Raw genomic sequence first — 16,261 nt, 5'->3', positions numbered from 1 at the left:
ATTATTTTTCCAATTAAAAAATTGATTTTTTTAGTTTCTTATTTATGTTTAAGGTGAAATTTGTATACAGTGAAATGGAGATATCTTTACTGTTCCCTGAGTTTGGCCAAATTTATACAACCATGTAGCCAAGACCCGCCCCAATCAAGGTCTAGACCATTTCCCTCACCGGGTAATATTCTCTTGCATTCTGCTCCCCAACCAGGAAACCACTGTTCTGATTTCTGTTATCTCCTGTTTAGTTTTAAATCAGTTACTGCAGTCAATCACAATCACAGGTCTTTTAAGGTTATGCTTGATTCATTTCAGAATATGTTGTGGACAACTTTCCATGATGTCCACGATTCATATAATGCTATTTCATTCTTTTTAATAGCTATATCAATAGGGTATTTTATCATTGAGCTCAATTTTATTTTTCTGGCTCTTTATTGATAGACATTTAATTTTTTCCTGTTTTTTTTATTATTACAAACAGTGAATATTCTTAGGATATTTCTTTGTGTATTTGCATAAGCATGTCTACAGGATAAGTGGGTACAACATACGAGAATCACTGGTTCAGTGGTCTGTGCATATTTTAGTACTGATCTCTGAAAAGTTTTAACAGTATGTGAGAAATTCTGATTCTTCCATTCTTGTTAACTGGCCATTTTAGTTCTTTTAAATTATTTTGATGATTTAACTTTATTTTTTGTACTTATTACTTTTACCTGACCTTAATAATCCTTTCATCCTATTTGTAGTGGTCTAGGCTAGCCATCAGCATATTAGTGAACTCTATAAAACACAAATAGTGAGTTACTACAGGAAAGGATTAAAAAATTATTTAGGATAGTAGATTCACACACTTACCTTGCATTTCTAAAAGGATCACGTCGATTCTTCTGTTTTTTAAACTTATTATGTTATTATCTTTTGACTTTCCACTATGAAAAATGAGGACGTTCTTACACTTAAATTTTCCCTATGACTCCCACCAATCAATTTTTACTTACTCTGTTAGTTTTTTAACTTTGTAAAGGTTTATCACAATTTTATTCATTATGCACAGTTCAAATGGATCCAATGCTTGCTTTTAGTCCTAATGGCGTAGTTTATTTTTGAGTTCTTTATCTTGATTCATCTTTTGGTTGGTGACAATAGTCATTTATCAGATCTGCAGCACCTGCTTCCTATCTCCAAATTATGTCTCTCATGTGCTCTGTTTACTTCCTTGCTTGAGAATTGCCTGTTGCCTTTATATTTAAACAACAACTTGGCTGATGACACTAGTATTTCTAGGTCACATGTTATTTCCCTTAGCACTTTGTAGACATTACTTTTATAATCTTATGGCATTAAATATAGCAATGCAGAAATCTGAGACCAAAAAAAGAATTATCTCTTTTGTAACAAAATCTTGGTTTTGCTTGGAGACCTATGGGATTCTTAGTCATTGAATTTTAGAAAGTTGGCTAGGCTAGGCTATAGTTTGATTTTTACTGTTCTTTCTTAGTTTTGAATGAAACATAGTGTGACTTTTTAAATATAAGTCTTCCGGTAGTGCTTTGAATATTTTTCTGTCACACTTTTCTCTTTTCTCTATCATAAGGACACTAGGACTCTATGTTGGATTTCAGTGCAGGCCCTCCTTGTGTGGGGACACCCCAAGACAACCCTCAGATTTGGTAATTGGTTGGCAGGACTCAGCGTATAGTCATGCTCATGGCGAAGATTTGTTACACGAAAGGATGCACAAGCAAAATCAGCAAAGGGAAAAGGTGCGTGGGGTAAAAGCTGGAGGAAGCTGGGCACAAGCTTCTAAGAGTCTCCTCCTCATGGAGTTACCAGGATGTGCTTAATTCCTCCAGCCCCCAGTGGGGACATGTGTAAGGTGGTTGTTTAGTAGGGAAACTCATTAGAGACTTAGTGCTCAAGGTTTTTATTGGGTGCTAGTCATATAGGCACCCTCTGCCTAGCACGTACCACAATTCCAGGCTCCCCAAAAGAAAGCAGGTATTCAGAATAAACCACATTGCTTCTAGAAACAGTTTAGGAACAATAATCTATTATTACCATTACGTAAGGTTTTATATCAGTGTCGAGAACTGTTTCCCAGTCAGGTTTCCAGGTGCCAACCAAGGGCCAACCTTGTAAGCAGACCTTTCTAAAAGTAGCTTGTTGTGTTAACTCTTATTTCAGAGGATTTGCTTATTTCAGAGGATATTCTTTATTTCCTGAGCTCTGCAACTTCACTTTTCTCCTGTTTTGTTTGCTTTTTCTTTTTTTAATCTTGTTTTACATCCCTTTTTTGAGGTTTCTTTCTTTCAGCATCTTTGAAAATATAGAGAAGTATTTGAAAATTTTCCCTTTTTGTTGTTGTACATTTTAACCTGTCTTTTACTTATTATTTTTTTGTACTAGCTGTGCAAAGGTCCTATGAAGGAATCCTTTCTGCTTCTCGCTCATTGAGTGGAAACAGTTACAGTCACGTAGATACACTTAGTTGGCAGTTTGCTCAAGCATGATACAGAATGGGGTGAAGTGTGTGTCTAGACAACTGATCAGATGTGTTTTTCAGAAATACCTTTACCATGTCTTCCTTAGTGACTCATTTCTATTCCTGGTGAGCAATGCTGATAAAGACTGAGGCTCGTGAAGGCTTCCAGCTCACAGCTTTTTTATTTGGGAATTACGTTTTGTTTATGCTTAGGGAACTCAGGTGATGAGCAACAAAGCTGGTTGCTGCTTATTTCCCTTCTCCTCCCGCCGCTTCTTCTAGGCAGTTTTTCCAGGTTTGTTAGAGAAAACACAGATTGTCTGTGCTCATTCTGACAGTCCAGTTTCTCTTTCAGCTTTATCTGATGAACAATGCCTGCCAAGGCATTCCCAGAGTCTCCTTTTTTTTTCCCTGAACCTCCAGTCCTGGTTCTAAGTAATAAAGACCTTTCCTTGTCAGAAACATTCATGCCCTGTTGAAGAACTAGATTTGATCCAAATTTCACTGTGTCAGGCAATTATTCTTTATCATTGGGAGTATAACTGTTTCATAGTGTTATTGCAAATGGAACTTCTCAGAGTTCGTTTTTTCTCCATTTCTATGGGCTTCAGAAAAAAATATACATTCTTACTCTTTTACTAATTTTTACTAGAAGCTCAATATCCCATAGTTGTTTAAAATATCAAAATATAGGTCAAACTTTATAGACAGTAAAAAAATTTTAAAGGTCATTTCCCACCATAAATTCAGGTTCCCTCCATTTATTTAACATGGTATTTAATATACTGATCAAATATATTTTAATGTTGGGAAGGTTTTATCATTAGTAATTTAATGAGCTTGAACATAACGGTTGTAATGCTGAATTTGATGTTATCAATATCAACTTTATTGAAAAACTTAAAATCGAATGCCAGGCTTCTCTTGATATAAGGGTGTTTTTAACATCATATTCCAACCAGCATTTTCTAAAGAATGCATTTAGATCAGTTGAATTTTTTAGGCCAATATTCAGTTATTTTTAAGGATCTCTACATTTTCTCTATTAGTGCTCTTCCCTTTTTGATAAAAACCTCAACAAAACATTTCTAGTAAGTCAGAAAATTAATTTTCTTCCTTTTCTTCACATTTGAGTACGTAATTCAATAGGGTGAATGTCTTGAGATCCAAATGAGGTTGGATTTGCGCTTCTGTTTCAAGCTGCTTGACTTCCATCTTTCATAATATCAGTAGTTTAGGCTTTGAATTACTGTTTGTATGTATGAAATAATAGGGTAAATGCAATAGACTATCAAGTATTATTAAGAATTGCACAAATACTGCTGATTAAATACAGATGGGAATGCTGCTGAAAAATATTTGGTTGACATGCCACTATCGTGATATCTTAAAATTATCATTATCTCCCATTTGGTGGAGGGTTGCTAATATGTGCATTTAAAGAAATGCCAAATAGATAAAAGTCTATATTTTTATATACTCTTTATTGAAACATTCCCATAATTGTAGTCTTCCCATAATTTTAATTCCTAGTCACCTCATTTTTAGATGTTTCTTTTTTCATGGTTTTTTTTAAATTAAAGTTTATTGGGGTGACAAATGTTAGTAAAGTTACATAGATTTCAGGTGTACAATTCTGTAATACATCATCTATATATCACATTGTGTGTTCACTACCCAGAGTCAGTTCTCCTTCCATCATCATATATTTGATCCCTTTTACCGTCATCTACCTTACCCCCTTACCCTCTGTAACCACTAAACTATTGTCTATGTCTGTCAGTTTTTGTTTCTTTGTTTGTCTTGTTCCTTTGTTGCTTTTAGTTTTATATCCCACATATCACTGAAATCATATGGTTCCCGACTTTTTCTGTCTTATTTCGCTCAGCATAATAGTCTCAGAACCCATCCATGTTGTCACAAATGGCACTATTTCATCTTCTCTTATGGCAGAATAGATGTTTTAGTAGGTAGTTTTCTTTTAATCTTAAGTACCTTCATACTATTTTTTCTTCCAATCTCTATGACTGGACAATTGGAAAATCATTTTTCTTTAATGTTGTTTCACTCCTTTATTTAGAAACTTTTCATTGAAAAATCACGCTTTTTTTTGGCCCTGTATCAACTTTCATATTTACTGGCTAAAATTCTCCTTCAGCAGAGCTGAGTTTCACCTTGATACTTGCATGTGACATTTTATGTTTTTATAACAATTAGTCCTTCTGTTGAGGGGTTCCTAAGACCACACCCTAGTTTGATGATTCTCTAGGAAGACTCAGAGATTCAGCATAGAGTTGTACTCATGTCTATGATTTATTACAGTGAAAGAATCTGGAGCAAAATCAGCAAAATGAAAAGGGACATGGGGCGAAATCTAGGGAAAACCATTTGCAAGCTTCCGGTTATTTTCCCGTGGAGTCATACAGGATGCACTTAATTTCCCCAGCGTGAGTTTGACAACATGTAAGAGTTTGCAAACCAGGGAAGTTCATTAGAGAGACTGCATCCATGATTTTTTTTTCATTGCTGGTCACATACGTACCCCTCTGTCAGGTACAGACCAAAATTACAGCCTCCAGAAGGAAAGTCAATGTTCACCATAAACGTTTACTTGTACAAACAATTTAGGCACAGTGAGCGACACTTATCACTTGGTAGTGGTAAGTTTCCAGATAGCAGCCAAGGTCCAACCTTATAACCAGGCCTTTCAAGGAAAGGATAACAGTTCAGGCCTGCTATGTTAACTCTTTTCTCTGTAGTCTTTTATTCTCTCCTCTCCATGAAATGGTTATTCTCATAAAAGCTTTCTGATTACACTACAAGGTTCCATTCACAAAACATTGTTTGAATTGGTGCTATGTGTGAGACTCAAAGGTGTTACAGAGAGGAATGAAATACAGTTTAGTCTAAAAGCAGAGAACTTGGGTACAAGTCAGATTGTGATGAATGTTATAGTAGAGGTATGCATTAAGTACCTCGAGCATAGAATGGGAAGGACTGAGTACAAGGAAACCGGTAAAGATTTTCTCTGGGTAGGTATTAGTTCAGTTCATTCTTGAAGGTGGATAGGAATTAGGCTGATGAGATAAGGTGGGCAAAGGTATGGTAGGTAGAGAGAAAGTATTTCCAAAAATACAGAGGCATGAAAATGTATGGTGGTTCATCACAAAAGTGATCAGGTTTGAGTACTCAGTTGGTTTTCCGAGAAGGTAGTGAAAGATGAGGTTGAAGAAGTTGGGGGAGGTAGACTGAAGTGTAAAGGGGATATATATACTTAAGCAAAGTTTTCTTTTCTGCACAGACTATTGGAGCTATACTCATAAAAACTTTTAGTTATGACTAGATCTGTATTTTAGGAACATAATACTGGTAGTAACATAAAGCTGTGTTTTCCAAAGTGGTGCAGATCATAACCTATTAGTAGGTTGTAAAATCATTTTTTATGAACATTTTAGAAAATAAATGGGATATTTTATAGTATATTACATTGTCTATAGTAAAGATACTGTTTCTTGAAACGTTAGTTAAAAATGTGTAAGTGTGTGTATAAGATGAACTGCAAGACTGGAGATAAGTCGTTTCCAACGACATGGTGAACTAGATAACCTGGAAATGTTTCTGCTACATCTAAGAATACTAAATAAGGAATAGGCCACAAAATGCACAGCTGCGTCATTAAGAATCTAAGTGAAATATTCCGGAATTAGAGTGAAGAGTAACTGAAAACAGAGCAGTAAGCCTGTGAGTTAATATTTGGGGGTTAGGGGATGTAGGAGAAGAGGTGGTTGGTCTCTTAAATTTGGGGTCTTTGGTTTTAACAACATGGTGTTAACACTACAAGGTGAGAAATGTCCAGTCAGTAATCTAGGAACTGGGTCTGTCTTGCCTTAGGGTCTGGGTTGGGGAAACCTGAAAATGCACAACTCTTGTTCCATGCCTCATAAAGGTTTGGAATTCCAAGTCATACTACCCAAGTGGTCTTGAAACCTGTGTCTGGGGAATGAACATAAAAATTTGATCCCAACCCAGTTCCTGAGCTGCTTGGCAAAGACCGGGCAAAACCACTCTCGAGTGGCACATTCATTCCAGGCCACACGCATTTCTCGTGGTTTAAGGCTACACTAGGAATCAAACCACCATGAGTGAGAATCAGCATATACAGCAAATTGAAGGGTTAGATTTTCCCAAAAACTAGGAAATGGAACTATCTGGTATAAAATCAGTTTTGTTAAAATGATTAAAAACAAAAGTAGGAATCTAAAACAGAAGAGCCTAAGGGGGGAAAAGTAGAATAGAAAAAGAATTGCTAGAAGTAAAAATATCATTAAAATTAAAAACTCAATAATTTAAACTGTAGGTTAGACTCAACTGATGGAGAATTATTGAAGTAGATGACTCAAAGGAAAGGCAACAGAGATAGATAAAGAAATTGAAAATGTGAAGTTGAGTCATGGAAAATAGAATGAAAAGGTACTTCATGTTTCTAATGAGTCCTGCATATAGAGAATAGAAAAAATGAAGGTGAGATAATAGTGAAGAATGTAATGACTAAGAATTTTCCAGAATTGATGGACAGACTTAAGAAGTACAAAGAGTCTGAAGCCAAAAGTGAAAATAAATCCATGTCTAGATACTTGAGAATGAAACTGCAGAACAACAAAGACAAGATCTGAAAGCAATCAAAGGTAAAAGGCAGAAAGTTACTCAGTAATCAAGTTAGGAGATGATGTATGTTTGATGTCAGGCAATCGGCCCAGAAGACCTGTCGAGAATTGCAGGTGGTGTGATTTGGTAACTCCCTGAATGTGGAGTTTGGAGGTTTAGGAAGAAGGGATTCAAGTTGATGCTGGTGTTTCTAGTTTGGTTATCCAGGCAGATAATGACACTTTGTTCAAGACTGGAAACATAGGAGGGTGATAAGATTTGGGGCATTGCCATGGATTTGAGGAGTGGATCAGAGAAAAATAACATTGTTTAGGACTTGTTGAGTTTGAAATAATTGTGGGATACCTAGATATAACTAGCTACCTGTAAGTAATTAGAAAGTCTAGAATTGCTAAACATTGGAATACATGGGTTATTTTTGTAAGTGATTATTGAAATCACGAGATTACTAAGGGTTAGGATGCAAAGTGAGAAGAGGATGGTGGTGTGTTTTTATATTATTTTATATTATACTCGGTCTTATAGTAAAATAAGACCAGGTTTTGTTTGCTCCAAAAGATGCATTAGAGCTGATTGTCTGGCTACATCTTATTTTCGGGAAAACAAGAACGGTAGATTTTAGTGATCTAAGGAATGAATTGGAGGTGAGAAATTGGAAAACATTCAAAAAAAGTTGGTCAAGAGAGGAAGAAAAATATTTTGTCCACCTACTTTACTAATAATTTACCATGCAACAATCCCACTTTAGAAATGTTTTTGAATTCCTTGTATAGTGTCTGTTTTAGGACTTTATTTCTCTCTCAATGCTGTTAATAAAACGGCAATGCTTGTTAAGTGATTGAGCAATTTTAGGTGCCACTTTACTGCCTTCCGCATCTTTCTGTTTTTTCTTTCCTTAAATGCCTATCTCTTTTTTAAAAAAATTATTTTCTCTATATTTATCCTTTTTTTTTTTTCAGCTTTCCCTTTCTCGTTTATTCATTAATGGTGTTATCTTGGGGCAATCAGGACTAAAGAGGTTATTTACTTAGGGTTTAGATTGAAACATTGAAAAAGTTGATACACGTTGGAGATATATTACTGTGTTAAATTTCTCTTATGTCCTTAGGAAGAATATAAAACAACAACAATGTGAAGCCATTGTTGGAGCCCAGTGTGGCAATGCAGTGTTAAGAGGAGCCCACGTGTATGTTCCAGGAATTGTGTCAGCTTCAAAATGTAAGTATAAAGTTTGTGGGAAAAAAAAAGTTCAAAGAGGAATAGGTCAAGAAACTTAAATGTGGATCACAAAGCCTAAAATACTGCGCTTCACAGAAAACTTCCTAATCTATGAACGAGTATGTGATTTGAACAGTCTTTCTAGCTGTGGCTTACAGGCTAGTCACCACTGTTGTCAGGTTAATGGACTGGACAAATTTATAATAGGTTAGACCTTGAAGCATTTTTTGGAAGTGGAATACAATTTCCCCTTGTTAATGTCACTGGGATTTGTTAATGAAAATAATTTAATGAAATAACCACAAAACTAAATTTATCCATATAAATCAACTCGGTACACCATACAGTTTCAAGGTGTTCTAACTATTACTATATACACATATAAATGAATGTATGGGCTTATTAAAATCTTGGCTTTAATTGCTATAATGAAAACTGAGAAGAAATACCAACAGAGTTGAGGAATTTAGAAATATTCCTTTGAGAAATTTTAGTGTATGTTTTTGGAGAATCCTTTTGAAGGAAACTTCGAGGATTAAGCCAAAGATAACAAGGTTTATACAAAGTCTCTTAGGGAACATTAGATTGGGGGAAAATACTTTAAAGATATTTTTTCTGTTTAGCTAAAGACTTCTAATTGAAGTAGGATGTTTCGAAGAATATTTTATTTCTTTGTTTTCCTAGGGGAAAAAAAAAATCTTCAATTAGATTTATTTAGGGAACATTTAAAAGTAAAAGTCATATTTTCTATTAGGGATTACTTTGAGATAATGAGCCAGTTTAAGCTGCTTCGTGTCCACTATTGATGTCCCTAGAGGTCCCCAGTCTAACTTAAAGAATTTTCACTGTTCTTCTATCAAAGTATAAATTATAATGTGATTTTATTCTTTCTCTAGTTATGAAAGCTGGAGATGTGGTTTCTGTGTATTCTGATATTAAAGGCAAATGTAAGAAAGGAGCCAAAGAATTTGATGGAACTAAAGTATTTCTTGGAAATGGGATTTCTGAATCAAGCCGCAAAGAAATCTTCAGCGGGCTACCTGACCTGAAGTATGTCATCAAGTGTTTGAGGGAAATAAGTATGCTTTTTGTGGTTCAAGGAAAATTAAAAACAATGTAAAAATATATCTAATTGCATTATATGAATAATTTCTTTGGTATAAATTGAACTGGAAAATAATTACTTAACCCATATATCCATATTTTTTAGAAAACATACTTTTAGGTAAAAGTAAATCCTCAGATAAAGAGCCTTGAGTAAGCAACTAGTTACACGATAATTGTCAAGTAATTTTACTTTTCCTTTTGAAATTTTATTGATTTGAAATTTTTGCATCTTTGGAGAACACTACTTATCTTGATTAAGGATGAATTATATGAATGCATCCAGACCTTTTTAAACATTATGATTTTGTGAAAGGAAAAGCTTATAATTTTAATATAAATTGAAAAGAAAAATATTTTTTAATTAAAAATAAATTTTACCAGAAAGCTAGCACTCACATGAATACTTGTGGTCAAAAATTAATGTTTGGATTTACTCAAACCAAATTAAAATATAGTTAGTTTTAAATCATCTCTGGTTACTACTGGCTCTAAATAAATTAAATCTGTAGTCAGTCCAGTTTCTTATTTTGCTTAGTATTTTCATACTGTTTTAGGAGTTCTGTGGACAACTGCAGTTACTTAAAGTTGGCAGCTGTTGTAGACATGGTGAAAGCTGTGATTCTAGGTGAAGGGATTCAGAACAGGCCTCCCCAAGGTGTGTCACTTTGGCATGTGAATTATTTTGAGCTAAAAGCAATTGAGACATTGCAGGTTCATGAGAAACTTGTACCTCTCCCTTAAAGTTAGAGGCTTTGCCCATAATAAGAATTATCACCAGAAATAAGTTGACCTATCTATAGGTCAGGGCAAACATCTAATTAATGAACATCAGCTCTTATCCTGTGAATGTCCTGTGAATGACTTTCCTCCCCTCTGAAGCCTTGAATGACTTTCCTCCCCTCTGAAGCCTCAAGGTACCTTACATCAATCTTCACGCAGAATGTCATAAACATCTCATTTTCCCTTTCTGTCTCTGAATCTCTCATGTATGTGGGGTTTCCTTATATACGTATGTAATTAAATTTGGTTATTTTCTCTTGTTAATCTAATCAGTCTCATAACTGATTCCTGAACAGTTTTTTATGTTGCTGCAATTTGGGCTTATAGTTGAAATTAATTCTCCTGAAATGGCCAATAACAAAGATTTTCTTCTTCGAAGACTTTGAATATGAAGATAAAGCATATATCTTTTGTGTTTATCTTTGAGTCAGTAATAAGGGATTGATATTTTGACTGCCTCCTATAGTTCATTGTAAGTGGTACACTCTTCATCCTCTTACCTTGTTTGATGTGGTAGTTCTAGTAACTGTGCCGACAGATTTTTCTGCGTAATGTTTTCTTTGTTGGTGGGAATAGAAAGCGCCATCTTTCAGAAAGCTTGATTTTTAAACTCAGTTTTTAAACTCAGTATTCAGTCATACTATTATGATTTTTTTCTCTGCCTATGCGAGAAAGAGCATGTTTTCATAACAAAGAAATGCTTCATGTACACCCTGGTTCTTATTTGCAGTCTTTAAAACTTTTAGAACCAAATCTACTATTACGCAACTAGTAAATTTTCACCCATTGGTTTCTTGAATTCTAGGTGAGCTGAGTTATTCATAGACTTAGAGGTAGATTAATTTATTGACAGGCTGTTTATCCTATGAGATCTTGTACTGCGCATTATTATATGGAGATCTATATTAAAAAATAGTTTTAATTGACGTCATAGGAATGGCGGCAGCGAGGCGCACTTTGAGTTCTCCTCCGGATCTTATTACAAACGGGACCTATAACCCATCAAAGAACTCTTTGCTCATCACACAGAACAGCTAAGAGACTCGTGGATTACTTGAAGCTAAGGATTACTTGAAGGTGCGCTAATTGGGCGAGCAGGGGAAGGAAGGAAGGGAGCGTAGTGAAAACTCGCGGCCCACGGCGGCGTCCCAGCCCTCGGTGGCGGCGGCGGCGAAAACCGCAGTGGCACCCGCAGTTCCAGGCACGCACGGGATCCCAGGGCGGAACGGAGAGCACAGAGCCCAGGAGAACAGCTAACAGACTCGTGGAAGGATTACTTGAAGGGCCCAGCTTAAGAGGCACAAGATTCAACATATCCAGAGGCCAACTCCAGACCAAACCAGAGTACTACCGGGTTTGACCTACAAGTCATGCACCCAGAGGGAATTCTCTACAGGCACTAGAGCCCATAGAGGCCAAACCACATTTAAGTGGTCAACCCTCACGCAGCAGAACGCCCTGCGGCGGGCAGAGGCAAGTCTCACAACGAGTCAGCCTAGGAGTTAACCCCACCTAGTCACAAGCAAAAAGCAATTAAAGATCTTCTTGAACAGGACAATATACACAACACAAGAGTCACCTTTGGAGCATACGCAGAGGAGAAGAACGACGTAGTGCAAGTCAAATATAAAGGACACATACTACATAAGATAACCTAGCAAGAACTAAGAACTCTATGGGATCTACCTAATACATCGAAGCAAACACAGAGAGTCAGCCAGAATGGGGAAACAAAGATACACGTCCCAAATAAAAGAACAGAAGAAACCTCCACAACTGGAACCAAATGAAGCAGAGGTAACCAACCTTTCAGAGACAGAGTTCAGAACACTGGTGATAAGAATGTTTAAGGAGCTTAGAGAAGACATAAAGAAGGATGTAGAAATCATAACGAACAACCAGTTAGAACTAAAGAACACAATTACCGAAATTAAGAACTCACTTGAAGGAATTACCAGCAGGTTAGATGAAGCAGAGGATCGAATCAGTGACTTAGAAGACAAGGTAGCAGAGATCACCCAAACGGAACAACAGAAAGAAAACAGAATAAGAAACAATGAGGATGGCTTAAGAGACCTCTGGGATAACATCAAGCGCAACAACATGCGCATCATAGGAATACCAGAAGGTGAAGACAGGAAGCAAGGGATTGAGAACATATTTGAAGTAATAATGTCCGAAAACTTCCCCAACCGGATGAAGGAAACCAACATACAAGCCCAGGTAGTGCAGAGAGTTCCAACCAGGATAAACCCAAACAGGTACACAACAAGACACATTATAGTTAAAATGGCAAAGCTTAAAGACAAGGAGAGAATCCTACAAGCAGCAAGAGAAAGACAGAGGGTTACATACAAGGGAACTCCCATAAGACTATCAAATGACTTTTCTACAGAAACATTGAAGGCCAGGAGGGAGTGGCAGGAGATACTCAAAGTGATGGAAAACAAAGGCCTACAAACTAGATTGCTTTATCCAGCAAGGCTATCATTTAAAGTTGATGGAGAGATAAAGAGCTTTCCAGAAAAAAATAAGCTAAAGGAATTTATTACCACTAAGCCAGCATCACAGGAAATACTAAAAGGACTTCTGTAAATAGAAGAAAGATCAAAACAACCTAACTACAAATTTAAAAATGGCAATAACTATGTACCTATCAATAATCACTTTAAATGTAAATGGATTAAATGCTCCAATCAAGAGACACAGGGTGGCTGAGTGGATAAGAAAGCAAGACCCTTGTATATGCTGTATACAAGAGACTCACCTCAGAACAAAAGACACAGGCTGAAAGTGAAGGGTTGGAGTAAGATATTTCATGCAAATGGAAATGAGAAAAAAGCTGGAGTTGCAATCCTTATATCTGACAAAATAGACTTTAAAATGAAGAACATATTAAAAGATAAAGATGGGCACTATATAATAATAAAGGGATCGATCCGACAAGAGGACATAACCCTAGTAAACATCTATGCACCCAACATAGGAGCACCTAAATATATAAAACAGGTACTGACTGACATAAAGACAGAGATCAACAGTAACACTATCATAGTAGGGGACTTCAACACACCTCTGACAACAAGGGACAGGTCTTCCAGACAGAAAATCAATATGGAAACAACAGCCTTAAATGATACATTGGACCACTCGGATTTAATCGATATTTTCAGAACATTTCACCCCAATGCTGCAAAATACACGTTTTTCTCAAGCGCACATGGAACATTTTCCAAGATAGACCATATGTTAGGCCACAAAACAAGTCTTGATAAATTTAAGAAAATTGAAATCATACCAATTGTCTTCTCTGATCACAATGCTATGAAATTAGAAATGAACTACAGGAAAAAAACCGGAAGACACACCAATTCATGGAGGCTGAATAACTTATTACTAAATAATGAATGGGTCAAGCAGGAGATCAAGGAAGAAATCAAAAGATATCTCGAGACAAACGAAAATGAAAACACAACGACCCAAAATCTATGGGATGCTGCGAAAGCAGTCCTAAGAGGGAAATTCATAGCTTTGCAGGCCTACCTAAAGAAACAAGAAACATCACTAATCAACAGTTTATCTTCACACTTAAGGGATCTGGAAAAAGAACAGCAAAATAAGCCCAAAGGGAGCACAAGGAAGGAGATAATAAAGATCAGAGCAGAAATAAAGGAAATAGAAACCAGAAAAACAATACAAAAGATCAATGAATCCAAGAGTTGGTTCTTAGAGAAGATAAACAAAATTGACAAACCTTTAGCCAGACTCATTAAAAAAAATAGAGAGAGGACCCAAATTAATAAAATCAGAAATGAAAAAGGAGAAGTGACAACGGACACCGCAGAAATACAAAAAGTTTTAAGAAGTTACTATGAGCAACTATATGCCAACAAATTTGACAATCTGGAAGAAATGGACAATTTTCTAGAGGCGTACAACCTTCCAAGGCTAACTCACGAAGAAACAGAAAACCTGAATAGACTGATTACCACCACGGAAATTGAATCAGTAATCAACAATCTCCCAACAAACAAAAGCCTTGGACCAGATGGCTTTAAAGGTGAATTTTACAAAACGTTCAAAAAAGAATTATCACCTATTCTCCTCAAGCTCTTCCAAAAAATCCAGAAGGAAGGAAGGCTCCCAAACATTTTTTATGAGGCCACTATCACCCTGATCTCAAAGTCAGACAAAGACACCACAAAAAAAGAAAACTACAGGCCGATATCTCTAATGAACATAGATGCAAAAATCCTCAACAAAATATTAGCGAACAGAATTCAGCAATACATTAAAAAGATCATACACCATGATCAAGTGGGATTCATCCCTGGTATGCAAGGGTGGTTCAACATCCGCAAATCAATTAATGTGATACACCACCTTAACAAAATGAAAAATAAAAATCACATGATCATATCAATAGATGCAGAAAAAGCATTTGATAAAATCCAACAGCCATTTATGATAAAAACCCTTAAGAAAGTGGGAATAGAGGGATCATATCTCAACATAATAAAGGCCATATATGACAAACCCACAGCTAACATCATACTCAATGGGGAAAAGCTAAAACCATTCCCCCTAAGATCGGTAACAAGGCAAGGTTGCCCACTATCTCCGCTTTTATTCAAGATAGTGCTGGAAGTTCTAGCCACAGCAATCAGACAAGAAAAAGAAATAAAAGGCATCCAAATTAGTAAGGAGGAAGTAAAATTATCATTATATGCAGATGATATGATTCTATATATAGAGAACCCTAAAGACTCCACCAAGAAGCTATTAGAGCTGATAGATGAATTTAGTAAAGTAGCAGGATACAAAATTAATATTCAGAAATCACTTGCATTTGTGTATACCAATAATAAAACATCAGAAGGAGAAATTAAAAAAACAATCCCATTTACAGTTGCTCCAAAGACTATAAAATACCTGGGAATAAATTTAACCAAAGAAATAAAAGATCTGTACTCAGAAAATTATAAGACACTGAAGAAAGGAATGAAGGAAGATATAAATAGATGGAAACACATATCATGTTCATGGATAGGAAGAATTAATATAGTTAAAATGTCCATACTGCCTAAGGCAATATACATATTCAACGCAATTCCTATCAAACTACCAACGACGTTTTTCACAGAAATAGAACATATAATCCTAAAATTTATATGGAACCATAAAAGACCCCTTATAGCCTCAGCAATCTTGAGAAATAAGAACAAAGTGGGAGGTATAACAATACCTGACTTCAAATTATACTACAAGGCTACAGTAATCAAAACAGCATGGTACTGGCATAAAAACAGACACATAGATCAATGGAACAGAATAAAGAGTCCAGAAATAAATCCATGCCTATATGGCCATTTAATCTACGACAATGGAAGCAAGAATGTACGATGGGGTAAAGACAGTCTATTCAATAAATGGTGCTGGGAAACCTGGACAGACACATGCAAAAAAATGAAGCTGGACCACCTCCTTACACCATATACAAAAATAAATTCAAAATTGCTTAAAGACTTGAATGTAAGATCTGAAACCATAAAATACCTGGAAGAAAATATAGGAAGAAACTTCACAGACATTACCCGGAGTAAGATTTTTCTGATATATCCCCTCGTGCGAGGGAAGTAAGAGAAAAAATAAACATGTGAGATTATATCAAACTAAAAAGTTTTTCCACAGCAAAGGAAACCATCAATAAAACAAAAAGGGATCCTACTGAATGGGAAAAGATATTTGCCAATGATATATCTGATAAGTGATTAATATCATAAATCTATGAAAAACTCACTCAACTCAACTCCAAAAAAACAAACGACCCAATTAAGAAATGGGCAGAGGACTTGAAGAGACATTTTTCTAAAAAGAACATACAGATGGCAAATAGACATAGGAAGAAATGCTCATCCTCACTAACCACCAGAGAAATGCAAATGAAAACCACAATGAGATACTACCTCACCCCAGTCAAAATGGCTATCATCAATAAATCAACAAACA

General features: G+C 35.8%; 1 protein-coding gene across 4 annotated transcripts in view; it reads left to right on the top strand.

Annotated features, from left to right (window-relative positions):
- NSUN6 (NOP2/Sun RNA methyltransferase 6) overlaps positions 1-16,261 on the top strand; it is a 55,400-nt gene that overhangs the window by 7,764 nt on the left and 31,375 nt on the right. For 3 of the 4 annotated variants that reach the window (XM_033100605.1, XM_033100606.1, XM_033100604.1), the window contains exons 4-5: positions 8,256-8,365; positions 9,262-9,415. In XM_033100605.1, coding sequence (XP_032956496.1) covers positions 8,256-8,365; positions 9,262-9,415 — 264 coding nt within the window. Of the gene's footprint in view, positions 1-1,636; positions 1,764-8,255; positions 8,366-9,261; positions 9,416-16,261 lie in introns of those variants that run through there. The other variant, XM_033100607.1, reaches the window with a different exon arrangement.

Source organism: Rhinolophus ferrumequinum (assembly GCF_004115265.2).
Source record: "Rhinolophus ferrumequinum isolate MPI-CBG mRhiFer1 chromosome 5 unlocalized genomic scaffold, mRhiFer1_v1.p scaffold_110_arrow_ctg1, whole genome shotgun sequence".
Lineage (NCBI taxonomy): Eukaryota > Metazoa > Chordata > Mammalia > Chiroptera > Rhinolophidae > Rhinolophus > Rhinolophus ferrumequinum.
This window is presented reverse-complemented; position numbering and strand designations above follow the sequence as displayed.